The sequence below is a fragment of the Anneissia japonica genome, unplaced genomic scaffold, assembly GCF_011630105.1.
Source record: "Anneissia japonica isolate Jap-2015-1 unplaced genomic scaffold, ASM1163010v1 scaffold585_len4108843_cov191, whole genome shotgun sequence".
NCBI lineage: Eukaryota > Metazoa > Echinodermata > Crinoidea > Comatulida > Comatulidae > Anneissia > Anneissia japonica.
In genome coordinates, this window is record NW_022716829.1 from 1,341,218 (window position 1) to 1,358,002 (window position 16,785).

The 16,785-nt window shown below is 32.1% G+C and overlaps 1 protein-coding gene across 1 annotated transcript in view; it reads left to right on the forward strand.

Annotated features, from left to right (window-relative positions):
* Nucleotides 1-16,785, forward strand: part of LOC117109987 (protein GPR107-like) — a gene marked incomplete in the record, with an annotated part of 45,113 nt that overhangs the window by 11,887 nt on the left and 16,441 nt on the right. The window contains 2 exon segments of the mRNA XM_033252515.1: nucleotides 12,622-12,719; nucleotides 14,049-14,161. Coding sequence (XP_033108406.1) covers nucleotides 12,622-12,719; nucleotides 14,049-14,161 — 211 coding nt within the window.

Below are 16,785 nucleotides of genomic sequence, written 5' to 3' on the forward strand. Positions count from 1 at the left end.
TAAAATTATTATAATGGATTGGCCATGTAAAATTAATAGCTTATTTCTTGTTCCCACCCTCATCAATGTGGTGCCTCGTGAAAAAAATAAAATAATGATGAACTGAAAGATTGTTGTCAAGGCCTAAGAAAAGGTGGAAACATTTAATGGCAGAATACAATACTAAGATTCATTTGACTTCTTTTATTTAAAAAAAAAAATTATTAACCAATCTGTTTATCACTAGTTAGGATATATGGATAGCAAATAGTGATACAAAAAGTAATTTCAAATTCCGGATGTGAAACTACCTGTAGCTATTGGCCTTATGCATGAAAACTAAAGATTATATATTTGACAGAGTGATTACAGTAGTAATGCAGTGCAATATGAATTGGAGTGAACATACTGTACTTATGAAAACTAGAAACTAACATTGTATTGAAACTGAAATCATTAAAAGTATGCATTAATTTTTAGGCTATGCAGTAGTATGTACTTCCTGAAATGGTCCATTGACTGAATTGTTACCAACCAGATATTTTACTTATCAAAATGTCTGTATAAGCATGGACGTATCCCTTGCTGTGTATACAGTACTTTAGTTAAAGCCACCCTGGCTCTGGAGGAAAACAAATTTTTGATACGTTGTACAAATGATTTTTCTATTTGGCAGAAAACTCAGCAACAGTTAATGAGATACAGACTTTTGAATATTTAAAAACTGGTAGGGGGAAAAAGGGCATAACGACCCTGTTTTCCACCTTTTCCCCCATTTTTAAATGTTCAAACATCTGTATCTCATTATTACCGATCCAAAGTTTTTATCTTTTTCTGTTTGTACAACATACTGTACTGAACCAATGATTGTTTTTCTTTACTCCAAAGCCTCTGCAGTCAGGAAAGTATTTCATTTGAGAAAAGTTTAAATTGAAAGTTAATGAACTATGACTTAACTGGTTCCATTTTTTTTCCCATCAGTCATCTACTAAGATTTTAAACTATCACCATAATTCATGTTCTTAATAGAAGATATTTTTATATACATTTATTTGAAATGGACATCAATTTTAATGCAAATTGTGCTTAGGGACATATCACTTCCCAGTGCTGTAGATATGCCGTACCTGGAGACCAAGAATACGTATTAATAGTACTGCTTGTGTTATTTATGACTCATTTTGATTGCTTTGATTACGAGGATCATGTGACAGATTGGCTATGGGTTCCGGGTATGGAATCACATGGCAGTAATGTTGTATACTAAACTACTGACTATAAAATCATGGTTGTTTCTCGAAGAACCAGGTTTGTCCTGTACAGTAAATGTTTAATGCAAAATATTGGTAGCCCAAAATTAAAGAAATAGTTTAATGCAGCTGTGGAACAAACCAGACAGGATGATCATTTTATGGGTCACTTTTTCAAATTAATTTCAGCAGGTTGTCCAAGTACAGTAGTTCAGTAGCCAAAATTGTGTCCTAATGGAACACTCATTGTCAAGGCTATTTTGAACATGGACAATCAACACTGTACAGTGTTCATTACACCATGAAATACAGTATTGTACAGTAAAGTACTTTGTAAATACCCATGTGGCCCTACAACGACTACATACTGTAGGTCATTCTCTTATCAGAGTTGATTGTATTATTATAGTTGTAATGAGAATGTGGCCAACTTTGATTTCAGAATAAGAAATTTGCCCTTTCCAATTCTCTGCTACTGATATACAAATTGTTGCTAACAACAACTATGTACTACTCTTTAAAACCTCAGGGATGTACACATTCCAGTGTGGAGAAAAGAACCATTAAAAATAGTAAACTTGGCACTTGGTTTCTTCACTCTAAAATACTCCATGGAGGAGTTTAAACTGCGGGTGTGTCGGTAGAGTGGTTGCTTAATCGTTTAGGGCAGTTTTTTAAAGTTTTTTAAAGGTCTCCTTTGAAACAACTGAGGGGGAAAAGCTGTTCCAGTGTATAATTGTCCAAGGGAAGAATTTAAAAAAGAAAAAAATACTGACCATATTTATAACTTTTTTTTTGTCAAAGTGTTTTAACCAACATACATGCATAGTCTACTGGACATTCATGTGAAAGATGAAGAATCAATATCTATATTTTACTATTTAAACATTTTATTGAATAAGTGTATTAGTTAATACACTATACTGTAAAAGACAGTGATATGGACTATCATTATCTTTATAATACTTATTTGTAATCTCTGTTAATGTTGCATAATTTATATTTAGTTACCAAGTTCCTTTTACTGACATCATTATCAATCATTAATCTTATCATTAATAAGTTCTTATGTAATGACATACCATTTTGGTTTTTGTGGTAAATCACATAGTAAAGTTGTTAATTACCTTACCATTATACAGTAATACAGTAACAATGCACAAAATTCAATCAGTTACAGTTTTGATTTGTATCTTACTCCTTCAGAATTAATAATTAATTTGATTTAATTATTGATAACCATTTTTGCTTTGTAAAATTTAATTAGTAAAAGCTAGCATGATTAATTTAGGAAGCAGATTGTGGATATTTTTACAGCTTGTATGTTTCCTTATTATTATGTATACAGTAATAAGTTTTAGCAAACAAATTATGTTTATTTAGCATTGTTTTAGAGCTTTATTTATGTAGACACAAAAAATAAATTGTGGAACAGCTAGTATCACAAACAGTATGAAGAGGTCGATAAAGTATTTTTTGCAGTACCGTATACCATCATTACCATGAATGTAGGTAAAAATTGCCCCGGAAAAAATGGCCCCGGCAAAAATGGCCCTGAATGACAAGTAGGTAAAAATGGCCCCAATGAAAAAATTCAGTAATAGAAAGGATTTTTTTTTTTTAAATCTTCAAATATTTAAATACTGTATTAAGCAAGAACTGAATCAATAACAAAAACAGTTACACAACAAATGCAAATAATGTACTGAGAGATTATCAGAAAACAATGGCCATTGAATAACATTTTTTGATAGTAGTTATTCCACAACAAAGTAGAGGAATGACATACATACAGTACTTCAACTACCAAAATATGCAACTCATAGATAACCACAAAATTCACTTTTGTTAAGTATGAAATGAAATAACTTTAAATGTTATAAACAGTGCAAATAAACAGTAGTTAAAGCATGTGGATCACTTGTGTGTTTGAATCACAAGTTCTTGCTTTACTTAGTAATAAATGTTCTGCTTAGAGTTACTTCAAAGAAGTATTTGTTAATCATATATTGTTTTTAAAATAAACTGAATAATTAGAATACATTTTATTTAAGCAACCTATTTAATTGCATACTTGGTTTCTACTCCCCGCTAACTAAATTTAAGTGCCTAAAACTATACTAAATAATGTAAACTGAGATACTATTATACATAGTTATGTAAATATGGCAATTATGCTAAGAATTAAAATGGCGTGTAATTGTGAGGTATGGTTATGGTAGGATTAAAGGGTATTTCTAAATCACAAAAACCTCCCAAAACACACTGTAGAAAACCAAACAATTCAATTGTGATTGACTCACTTGGTATATCAACAAGAAAATTAAATATTCATAAGAACCTATTTTTTGGTTAAAATGTTGATTTTTTTTTTGAAAAAATACTTGCAAATACACCACAAACCTCCAAACACACTGCGAACCCCATTCAAACCCTTTAATTACGATCGTAGAACTCTCTTTTTCTAAAAAAAAAAATAATAATAATTTAGTGTTCATATAAACTCATTGTGGGGTTTACCAATACCCGGATTGAATTTCTGAAAAACTGTGATTCCGCTTCCTTGGAATTGGCCACAAATACATTATATTAGTATTAATAAATGCATGATTTATGTTGATTTATTGATTATGTTGTTATTTTTTAACATCTAAATGGAAAAAAATGAAAAGTGTTATTCATGGCTTTTTTTTAACTTTGAATATTTTATCATTGGATATGTAATTTCTGCAAAAAGTAAAATGTAAATGGCAATTTATTTGATGTTAGATTCCTTTTAAAAACTAAATTATTTCAGTTTAAAAAAATGCATATAATGATTAAAAAAAATTAGTTTTAATACAGAATTTTATTATTGGAGCCATTTTTACCTACCTGTCATTTGGGGCCATTTTTACCGGGGCCATTTTTTCCGGGGCCATTTTTCCGGGGCCATTCTTACCATACACCCATTACCATGCATGACATACTGTAAACATTTTAAACAATGGAAAATGTGTGAGAAAAAGCTTTTATAGGCTTGTAGCATATCGTTGAGGCATAATACATTTTGTTTTGAAAATTATCCAAAATTAGTTGTGTTTAATCCTTCTTATCATACTAATTTAGGGTGTGATACAGAACTTACAAAATGTCTCCTGTCAACCAACATACTGTAGCTCTACAAAAGCAGTAATAGACTACTATAGCACAGTGATATGAATAATTTATATCCGAAGTTGTTCTATAATGTTGGCAATATACAGTATCATTATATCAGGACAGTTCCTGTATTACAAAACCTGCTTCCTCAAGGTGCAGTAGACCTAAAGACTTATTTCTGTACTTTATTTCCTCATGCTACAAAATTATTACTGTAGTTAAAACTTAATTCACATTAGTATCCCATGAAGTCAATGCCATAGCCAGGATTTTCAAACTGTGCGGAACTATTTTAGGGTGGACCCACTTTATGTGTAAATTCAGTGGTTGGCTACTGTACGGCATTGCATAAAGTTAACACCCTAAAGAGGTATTAAAATGGTTCAGCTGTATAGAAATTCAACTTGGGTATATGAGGCAAAAATACTATCACTTATCACTTCAAATCATCATCATCATACTTTTTTTCCAGATTAGCTTAACAGGTGTGTAGATGTGCATATGTTACAGCACATGATGCATGCAGGACTTGTCTCCATTACTTTTATTTATTCAATGTATATTTTTAAAAATGCAATTTACTATATGATACTATTTAGAGAAGTAACATATTTCATGGCATAAAATAGAAATTAAATAATTAATAGGAACATAATTATTGTAATATTTTTTTAATTTATTAATTTTGAGAACCTAAGAATAACAAGATATTATAAGCCGAGATTGATAAATTCCATACAAAGTCTAAGCTCCAATGCACTACAGGTATGTATTGTTATTCCTTCATGTGCAAACGTATGCGCAAGTCCTAATAGCAGTACTACTACCCCTCTAGGAATTGTAACTAAATCTTTTAGGAAGCCTACTGCGTAATGTATCCTCTGACATACTGTATTCCTACTTTATTACCTGACTGGAAGTCTCTACTCACCTGTGGTGGTGGGAGAAGGTCAGATATATACTATATTACAGTTTGTTAATACTTTAGTAGAAATCAAAAATGTCTGTAATTACTATAAGTGTTGTTTTCAAGCAAGAATAAAGTGAACAGAGTGGTTAAATAGAATTTTGACAAGAGGATGCCCATGGACCAATTTGCTTAGTCACTTAAAATCACTTACTAAAACAAGAATTAATTACCTGGACAACCTACTTGAAGCATTCTTGGATGAAACCTGAGTGGGCCATAATCACCCATGTCAATTAATGAATAGTATGCTATACATTTAGAATTACACATGACAAAATGTAGTGCGCATAGTAATGTAATGTAGTGTACTGTATGGGTGTGTTTTCACAAAAAAAATCGCAATAGAAACGGTTCTTTCCGTACCAATGAAAGGACCGATTTTCACAACTGCATTTCAACACCAAATGTTTCTGTGGACACCAATGTTACCCAAAATGCAATTTTAAATAACAGAATTTCAAATAGTCCTTTATATACAAGCTTTGAAGCCAGGCATTCAGTCCGACGGATCCAATTCCGTCCTCTGTGGTCGCGGGTCAACATATCACCCCACTCCCACCCTCGGCCTACCCTGGCCTGGCCTAGCCTAGCCTACAAAGTTGTCTACTAATGTTGTGGCAGTGTGAACGGGTCGTCATTAAGCATGAACCATTGCGCTCGTTGTGTGGTCCATACAATTGCCAAAGACGGTCATGGGCAGTGAGTGCCTAGCTTAGTACGCACAATTTAGACGCGAAAGGACAAAGGTTGGTCCCATAGTAATTAACTAGGTCAAAGGGAGGCTATTTGTTTACAACTAACTGTAAAAACCACCACAGTTTTTTTTTCTTGGTGTGTGGACATACTGTAGATTCCATACCATATTCTTCCGCATAACAGCAATTTTTTGGCATCCGTTTCTACTTTGACACGAAATAATTCTTTGAATGAATTTTTCCTAGAAACCATAAAAGGGAACCATAATTATTTTATTCAGTAGAAACACACCTTGTTTATACAGTAGATATCAATTTGCAAGGAGATTAAGATCTGGTAATTTTTTTCATGGTTGAATTGACTTGTTTGTTTCTTAATGCACACTACATAATTCTTTCTAATCTTTGTGGTAAACTTTATTGTTATTAAAATATATTTTTGGTATTCATGTATTTCACACAATGTAGGAATTACCAATATCCCTTTATAGTAAACCTTTTTAAATTGCAATAGTCATCAAAGTTTTTGTGGTTAGGCTTTTTCTTCTCTTGAACGCTCCTATTTTACAGGGGAAGTATAATGGATTAATTTAAGGTGTTCTTTTCCAAGGGCTTGGTTTTAAATGTACAGTAAACAATTTAACACAAGTGAAATGCACAGCAAGGGATTGAAACCCTGCCCAATTCCACATATAATATGATGTGATCAGGGTGGAAAGTTTTATAAATAGATGGATTGATAATTAGCTAATTATGTATCTTTTACTTGCCTTACATTGGCTTATTGTTAACATTAATTGATATTTATTTATTTTATTAAATATTCACGTTTTATATTATTCACGTTGAAACAGTATTCCCTATGATATCTACAGTATCTGTGTTCGCAATGAATACTGAGGTGGGGTTGGTGTCTCTTGTTTCCACTCAATGATGATTCAATTGATCTTTTGCACGACTGCTCAATAAACTTGTGAAAATATTGATGAAGCCTGCTCAAATTTGATTGATTACAGTATGTGGGTAACAGTTTGAAGCATTCTCACGTACAAATGGTGGGCTTATAATATTTTAAACTGATGTTTCAAATTCTTATACAGATTTTTGTGAAATGAAATTAGAATGAGTTATTGAACCGAAAGAGCAACATTTGCAGCATATACAGTAAGGTGTAAGGAATTACCACTAGGTCTACTAGTAGTATTCTGATCCAGAAGGGCAACTACAGGGACTGGTATTCTGAGACCTCAAACTGTCCACCTACAAAGTTTTGATGCCCTCAATTAACTAGATATGAGATTTAGACTTAAGCAATAAAACACAAAAAGGGTACAAAAAAGTATAAAAAATCAAATTATACTACCAGGTCAACAAGATAGACAAACCCAGGCCTAATTCATTTAATTGAAATTTCTGTTTCTTTGATGATAATGCTTTACAAATAGCAACGATTAAAGTATAAATCAATACTCTGAGCTACGATAAAATGAGTGCAATAAAACCATATGTGAACTTGATTTTATTAGGCAATAATTGTTGCTTATTATAGCTTGAAATCATATCTGAAAACTCCGGACCACAATAATAATCTTTAAAGATAAACCTTTTATTTATTACATTTTATACCTCCTTTATAGTAGTTTGCCTTGATTGCTGTATAAAACTGTACACATCTTAAATGGTTCCATAACTCTGTTTGGACAAGTGACCTGTCATTTTGGCTAAATTCACATACGCTTTTTTGCCTATCAATAATTATGCTAATTTTCTGGTATAAAAACTACTCCGAGTCGGTCATTTATGTTGGTGGGGTAGCTGTACGCAGGCTCTTGGCTCTCATTATTCAGACCATGTTGTATCATGTATGTTTTTTTGCAATAAAGAGAGCATATTAACCAGGTGAATTTGCGAAGTTGTCCGACACCTTACAGTAGTTATCTTAAACTCTCTAGATTATTTGGAAGTGTTAAATTCGATAGAGTAAATTTGCCTTTGAGTTCTAAAGCTACAGTATTTCAAATTACTCTGTTATTGAAAACAAAGCAAAGTACAAATACTGTTGATTCCAATCGGAATATTTATTTTAATACTTCCATTCATCATTTTCAATCAGAATATTTATTTTAATACTTCCAATTCATCATTTACAATATGCCTTGGGTCTTAACCTGTTAACACAGATCATTGGTGTGATCAGTAATAGTGAGTTCTCCTGGGATGATGTATCATTGTTAAATAGTAGACTTGAGAAATGTAGGCTTTAATCTCCATGTCACATGTATTTCAGTTAAAGGTGACTAATGGTAAAGATGAGTTGCAGTTTAATTTTGATTAGCAGCCAAATTGATTTGTATTGTTAACAATTAGCCTGCTTTAATTGCTTTCTAGGTTTCTTTAATATTCTTGTTTACCAGAAGATGTTAGTAGTACATCCTTTTACTGATTTAAGCATCCCTCAGGTCAAAATATTCCTTTCAAGTTTTGTATTTTTTTTTTTTTTTCATTCACTCAATAACTTTATGCTACACTCTTCAATGAGAAGAAAAAAAGATCGCTTCACTATAGTGGCTATGGTTCCTCAGGGAAGAACAGTCTGGGAAGCTACTAGAATAGAATAGAATATGGTACAGTATACTATATTATTGGACCAACAATCAACTACAGTGAGTCCACAAAATGAAGACAGTCACTGCTGTATCTACAGTAGTTGGCCTACAGTTAGGCCAAGATGAAAAAAATATATAGTTTTTTTTTTTCTTTGTTGGCCAACTGGACTTATACTTGCAATCAGTATTTACTCGGAATAAATAGCCTTTCTGTGGTTAATTCCATTTCAAATGGTTTTACCATCATAGTATATTAATCTGATGACACTGACACAGTGACAGACAGGCATTATGAAATTAAGAAAAAGTACCCCCATTTTTTCTTTCATTGATGTCAAGAGAAACAATTTTTTTCCTACCTGGCCCTTTCACCCCAAAAAATAAATATTGTTTCACCATGGACCTATTAATAAGGTCTTACAAAAGGGCCATAATTTCACTGCCAAAAAACCATACATTAGTCGCATCTCAAACTTTTTTGGTTTTTGTAGCATTTGCATAATTTGAATAGGATTTAGTTCATCCTTTGTCTAGGTGTCTGAATAAAATGAACACTTTCTCTGACTTATTGTATCATGGAGCTGTAAATGTTTGTACATAGATAGGAGTGATAGACGACTTGTATTATACTGTCTGTTCTTTTGTATACATTCACACAAGTCCCTTTTCAGTGAATTTGAACCTCAAGCACCTTGGGATTGGGAAGCACATACTGTACAGTATGTCAGCTACCTAGCTACAGCTCCACCCCACACCAAGCTACTCCAAGAATGCTACACTCTTTTAGCAAGGAGAAAAAGATTGCCAATTCAATGGCTATGGTTCCCCAGGGACCAAGCACGCATTCCTTATATTACATTATTTAACACTACAGCAGTACCCGGCACAGAATTGTAATCCTACATTTAAATAAAGAGACCTGCCGATTTGTACTTTTAAGAAGGACAGTTAAAATTCAATTCAACTGCAAAGTAACCCATTTTTTATTGTTTCTTTATCTACTAAATTGGTTTTGACAGATATTCCTTTTCATATTCTCTAATGTGGATCTCAGAAGATTCATGAAATATCATTGGAAATGAGATGATAGTGAATGCAGATGGCTTGTAGAATGATTCGTCATATCATTCGCAATAATGAGGTAGCTCCAGCGCTCTGATTGGCTAGTTAGTATGTTCTCCATATTTGGCAAAATTTGACAGAACATTTAGTAATACCTTGATGTTATCTACTGTAAATTACAGTTACGATTAATTGTAACAATTGACAGTAATTGCAGTACGGTTCTGGGAAACTACTATATATTTTAATTCAATTTCCATGTTTTATTCTACTAGGTAGTGCCAACATACATTATTTAAATTAGATGTATAATATTTTGTGCAATATTCTTTATGAAACTAGAACCATTGTTACCTGTATACCATAGTCTTTTCAGCTAAATTGCTATGAACAAATTTATCTTCTAATTTATTGGTAATACACTAACTCTGAGCAGAGGTGCACGGGTACATTATTTACCTACTATTGCCTTTATTATATACCATATGTATTTACCATAAAAAGTAAATTAATATACAAATAATGAATGTTTATTAGTGCAATGGGAAGAATATTTTCATGAGTTAAAAGATTGACTGTTCCATTCAACAAGGCGGATCTATTTAGGTGTGTTATAATACATGATAGTAACTTTGCTATCAGAATACCTCTGGTGGTAAATAATGATAATAATGATAATAGAATTATATGCAGTACCCTGTGAGAAAAAAAAAACATGTTCTAATGGGAAAAGCCAATGGTGCACTTGGCCTCAATTGGAAGGTCTTAGGTTCATATCAAGATGGGGACCATAGGTTTTTCTAAAAAAAAATTAGTAAATGCATTAGTTTTGACACCGTATCAACGTTGCTTATGCTCATTTTTCAATTAAATTTTTTCTTTTGTATTTGACCTAAGTATGGTACACTACTGATACAGTATCATCAGCTCATATGAAAGTGAAACACATTTCCCAGGGATAGCTTAATAACAAATCAATGATTGTTTAATTATTTTTCTACAGAAAGTCAGTACACTTGTATTGTAATGCTAATTATAATAATGCATACTGAAGTTACAAATAGTGATTAGTTTTCTCACAATAATTCTGCCAATAATTTAGAAAAATATGCTTTCTTGAATCCTATCTGATATGTCTCAATTCATTAAGAACTCCTCAGGTTTATTTTCCTTATGTCAGTCTTAAAATAATGTAATTTATCAAACAATAATAATTACAACAGTACAGTAATTAGTAACACAGCAGAAATAATAATAATAATAATAATAATAAATATAATTTGTCTTTTCCCTGTCTAAAAAAACATATTGAATGCAAATAGTTAATGTATGAAGAATTACAAAAGCTTACTTTACTGCTGACCAACTCTAATCCCCAATTTTTTTTTGCATTTCCTTACAAGGATAAGAAGCTGGTAGACTCAAGAGTTGCACTGAGCTATATACAGTAAATCTAGTTCATGAATCACTAAATGTATTATCTAAAATAAAATAGTATCTAGCATATGGATATCCCATTGATATTTTATCCAAAATAAAGATTGAATTAAGCCGCAAATGTCTTAGTTCCCGGATATCCATTATGGGCTGTATTCATAATTACAATAGCATATTTACTGTAAAGAGTATCATATTTATTGTATACAGTATCTACGATCAAAGAACATGGTTTATTATTAATAATGATCACACAGTGTAAACTAAATACATAATAGAAACTGTAAAGTCTAAACATTCTAAATATTAGGTGTGTTACAGATTCACAAAACAGACTTAGCATAATTTAATATAAGTCTGTTTTGTGAATGTAAACACACCTAATATTTAAGATGTTTAGATTTTACAGTTTCTATTATGTATTTAGTTTTTAGTTTACATTGTGTGATCATTATTAATAATAACAGAGGCGGATCCAGCAGTTGGCGAAGTGGGCGCTCAACTTTCAACTTTTTAATTTATATTTGTTGCTGCTATTTGTGGTCTTGATACTGTATCTAGATGGATAAAGACAGATCCAAATGTGGGGCTAATCTTCAAAAATACAATCCTATGGGCTTTTAAAAACCAATATATCCATTTACCTATATATTCCCATATAAGGTAACCTGCGTATAAGATGACCTCTGAGGTTTTTGGACAAGTTATCTGTCGCACGTACTATATAAGATGACCCACTGTTTTTTTATCGTAACTTACTATTTTAAGCCTCGTCTTATACGCGAGTATATACGGTTAAATTTCGATACTTTATCGAAAAGAAGGCCTACCCCATCTCGTATTGTTCATGCCCAGGGCATCATATTATTAAATTGTATTTGCTTCCATTATTAAACTGTCTAAAACTGTTAAGATAAGCGAAAAAGGCAAACCCCACCGGACCCCCCAACGCGGCTCAGAAATCTTGGATCCGCCCTGAATAAATCATGTTCTTTGATTGTAGCTACTGTATACAATAAATATGCTATTGTACTATGTGATGACGAACAGATACTGTGCTATGGGGCTACGGCCATGAAGATTCACATAACTAGAGACACTTAACATTGTCATTGATCTGATGAGAAATATGAAATAATTTTTTATTTTCAACCACATAATGATATAACTACTCATAGTATAATAGTAGATTCAGCCATAACTGTACAAATACTTATGTGATTATAATCATATACTATAGTAATGCTAATTGTCATAATTGTGATTAATTATTATCATTGATATATGATCAGATACTATTTGATCATATATCACATCTGATTGTAATCATGTTGATCAATATCAAAGTACAATATTTTATTTTTCATATTTATGAATATAATCATATTTAATGATAAATATTGTCATAATCACAATACAGTAATTCCATACTGCATGTCAAAAATGATATTGATTTTTTTTTTTTTTTTTTTTTTTTAAAGCAGGATGATCCTGTGGATAATTGCATCCTAAATCGTTCAAGTATCAAGAATAACTCTGTATCGGTAGTGTTTCTGTATTTTAATTTTAACAATATGAGGTAAGTGCAAACTTTCCACAGTATCATAGTGTACTGTAGTTGTTTTGCTCATTTGAGGCATGTCGTGGCAAAATGGTTAAGTTGTCGCACAGGCCAGTATTGAGTAAATAAGCTATAAAATATGGGAGCTCAAAAAATTGCCTAAAAATCCAAATTTATTGTTCACTATATATCAACAGTTTAATGTCTTATTAATCATATACCAAAGTCTTAGTTCTGGAAGTGGTCAACAAGTTGTTTATTTAACGTTATTTTGATAGTCCATTCTATTTAACAATGTATGCACAAATAACTTTGAAAGGCAATTACTTAAAATCATTGATTCTAAGAATACTGTACTTTCACTTTTCAACAACTTAGGCTTAAAATGTCCAATTTCAATGAATGACCCCTCATTTTAAAGATCACATACTCAGGTATCTGAAAATACCAATAACTTGAATTTCAATTTTCGCTACAACTTAGCCATTTTGCCACAACATGCCTCATTTAATTAAATACATGTATACTGTAGCTTTCTCAAAACTTGAAATTTTGTGAGCTTTGCACTAATTTGTACCAGCTCTGAGTAAAATCTTCCAGCAAATGCAGAAAGCTTGAATTTCAGAATAATCTCGTAGCCATATACTGTATTAGGAGATCAAATATTCTTTCATAAAATTGTTGGGACATCTAAAATATAGGCTTACTTGCAGTCTAATTCGTTTCATGCATTTAACATTAGAATCGTTTCAACCATTCATTTTCAAATCGATCTTCCTTGAAAATATGACAGGTTAGACACATTACTCATCATATTTTGAATTTAATGTTAGTGAGAAAAAGGATTAAGTAACTCTAAATAGATGTAAACCCTTAAGAAAATAATTTGTCTGTAAAACCAGTCGACGTCACTATTCCGTCATTGGCCCCCTACATTTCAGGACAAATTGTTCGATTGTATCAATCCTTTTTTATTTTCATTTATTCTTTTTCACCTAAACTTGAGTTGCTCAAGTTGATAATATAATATTATTATTAGCGTTATCCATATTATTTTGTAGTTTGAAATTTATTAGCTATGATTAAATATTTTTTACTTTTTTTTTTTTTTTTTTTTTTTTAAATATTTTTTACTTTTTTTTTTTTTTTTTTGTAATTCTAATGATGTGATTATTTTCAATTATTCTTGATTATTCATAATCTGCACACTATAGCATTACTGATAATGGCGTTTGTTAGATGCATTAGTTATGAGTGGCTACAACAGCAGCAAGCATGATGTATAGCATGATGGATATTACTTCTAATGATGTTTTATGGCTAATCTTAAAATCTATTTTATTACAGTCTCCAAATTAACAGGACATCACATGACCTGAAGCAGTTGGAGATCACATTTAACGACAATACAGAATACAATAGTCACGGAGAACATGGTAACAAAAGCAAGCGATCAGATAGTAAGCATATAATGAATTATTAATTATTGGATTTGTATCGTGTAGGGTTCTGGTCATCGGATACTAAACCAATCTTACACAATCTCAAACTTCTTTATTTATGTTTATTTTGCACAAAACAAACAATACAGTTTACAGCAGATGCAAGAAGTACAAAGTTCAAGCTAAGGGCTAAGAACAAAAGTGGGCTCAAAAAGCTAAAAAGATGCCCAGAAATAAAATTGGATATTGAATGTGTTGCTTATGCAGATACGAAGCAAAGCCTCTGAGAGGTGCTTGAATGCCATAAGCACTCCTTACATCCATACATAGAGGGGTACGATGGTTATAAAGGAAATCCCATTTGTCCTCTTTTCCTTGAAATAAGGTCCACATTTTCAGGTTAGAGAATGATGTTTTCTATCTAAGAATTATTTTACTGTACAAAGTCAACCATAAAATTGTTATTATTCATCAAATTGATTTTCAAGGTATGTAACACAATATTTATAATGGTTAAACAAACACATGGACTGTTTGATCTCTTCTATCAATATAATAATAAATATTAGCTCTTCTTATTTGAATTTTGTTTGCACACCAGAATGCCACTGTTTGTGTCTACTGCCCCCAACGGTGGCGTAGACACTATGTCATGATGTAGCAATTAAAGATTTCAAAAAAGGGTAAATCCGGTTTAAGATTTTATAAACACAAGATAGAATTCTCCGCATTTACGCGTGCAAATGCTGTAATAATGCATGAAAAGCACCCTCTTGCAAAATTGAAAACTTTTGAACCTGGACCGCTCTGACCATAGCGTACGCCGCGCGACTTTATGCTTGCGCGTAACAATTAGAAGCGCCCGATTTACAATGCGCCCTCTCTTTAGAACATAAGGAAGAAATTAACGTACTTGGTAACGAACTTATGGCGTAACACGGACACCCATCTCAGATCCATGGCAACGACTAGGACGCCCTCTCCCAAAACTGATTACTTTTCTGTGCCAAATTGACGCTTCTATTTGTTACGCGTAAATCGCGGAGAACGCTATCATGTGTTTATAAGACCTTTGATGGGTACTACTACCACGAGGTAGGGGGCGCTCTAGAATATGGTAGTACTCTTCGTGATCAACAACATAACGTGGTAACTCAAAGAGTTACTCATTTTTAAAGTGTTTTTAGTGTAATATAGTAGTAGGCCTATACAGAATATTGTTATGAAAAAAAATTTCACGAAAAATCCAGATACACTACAATAGTACACACATCTGCATATTGAAGAACATAAGATAAAATTTAAAAAACAAAAACTCCTGTATAAGGCATTAGACACGCTCCCGCTGGGAGCCTATTTTTTTTATTCTGTCTAAATTTCACAAAGAGCATATCGACATCACAATTCGAGAGTGTGTTGCTCCCCCTGGGTTGGATGCTAGTCCACTGCAGGTTATTCCCAGTCATTTGTTGGTACTCATTGATACAGCTGGGTAGACTAAAGCAATGTAGATTAAGTGCCTTGCTCAAGGACACAAGTGAAAGGCACAGCAAGGGATTGAAACCCTGACCTCAAGTTTGGGAAACTAAACCATTTCCACTGCGCCATACCCCTTCCACATTTATAAAGTCAACCTATTAATTGTTGTTGTCAATATGTGATACATTCTTCAAACCTAAAGGTCCACAGATTAATCTAAGATAAGATAGTATAATACATAGTCCAAGTATTGCAATGCATGCCATTGTGTCAGGATTCAATATTTCGACATTAATTATGTCATCATCAGGAATCATCTGAATATCTGATGATGACATAATTAATGTCGAAGTATTGAATCCCGACACGTTGGCGTGCATTTCGATACTTGGACTATGTATTATACTATCTTTTCTTCAAATCTCACTGAATGATGTATCTGCCACCCAAAAATAAGAAAAATCCTGGAAAAATCGAAATAAAACTTCATTTAAATCAACTATATAAGTCAACTTCAATAAAGTAAAGGATCTGAAAACGGGGGGAAAAACCAGTTTTTGGTGATTTGCAAGTTTTGTACGATAGAAATTGGCATTATTTAAACACCTGTTAATTTATGGGGAAAAGTCTCATATTCCACTGTTGAATGTAAGCTAAAATCTCTTTGAAATTGAAGTATACAAATTAAGAAATTCTTTTCTTTTTTTCAAGATTATTAGAAGTGGAAGTATAGTTTTTAAAATGTGCATGTATAGAAATAAAAATGAAACACATAAGTTTACTTGGTTTAAAAAAATCACCACTTGTAAAAAAATTTTTTTACTGAATGAAACTTTACATTAATGTAAAAACATAGGCAGTTTGTCGTCCTGTGTAGTGTACAGTAGTACACTAAGCACTATATGGACCTATTCTGTGCTTATATCATGAGGGTCAGGATAATAAGTACTACTCTAATCAATATATTTGTATTTGGACTGTGAAACATCATTAAATATTTGATGTGCAAAAAACATTCCATAATAATATTGGTACTACTCGTGCAGAGTATGGATTAAGGTACGTAGATATCTGTTCGCAATAAATGTTTACCTGGGCAAACTGTTAATGCAAACCAGTATCACCTTTATTATCACCAATAATATTAATATACTGGTAGGGTA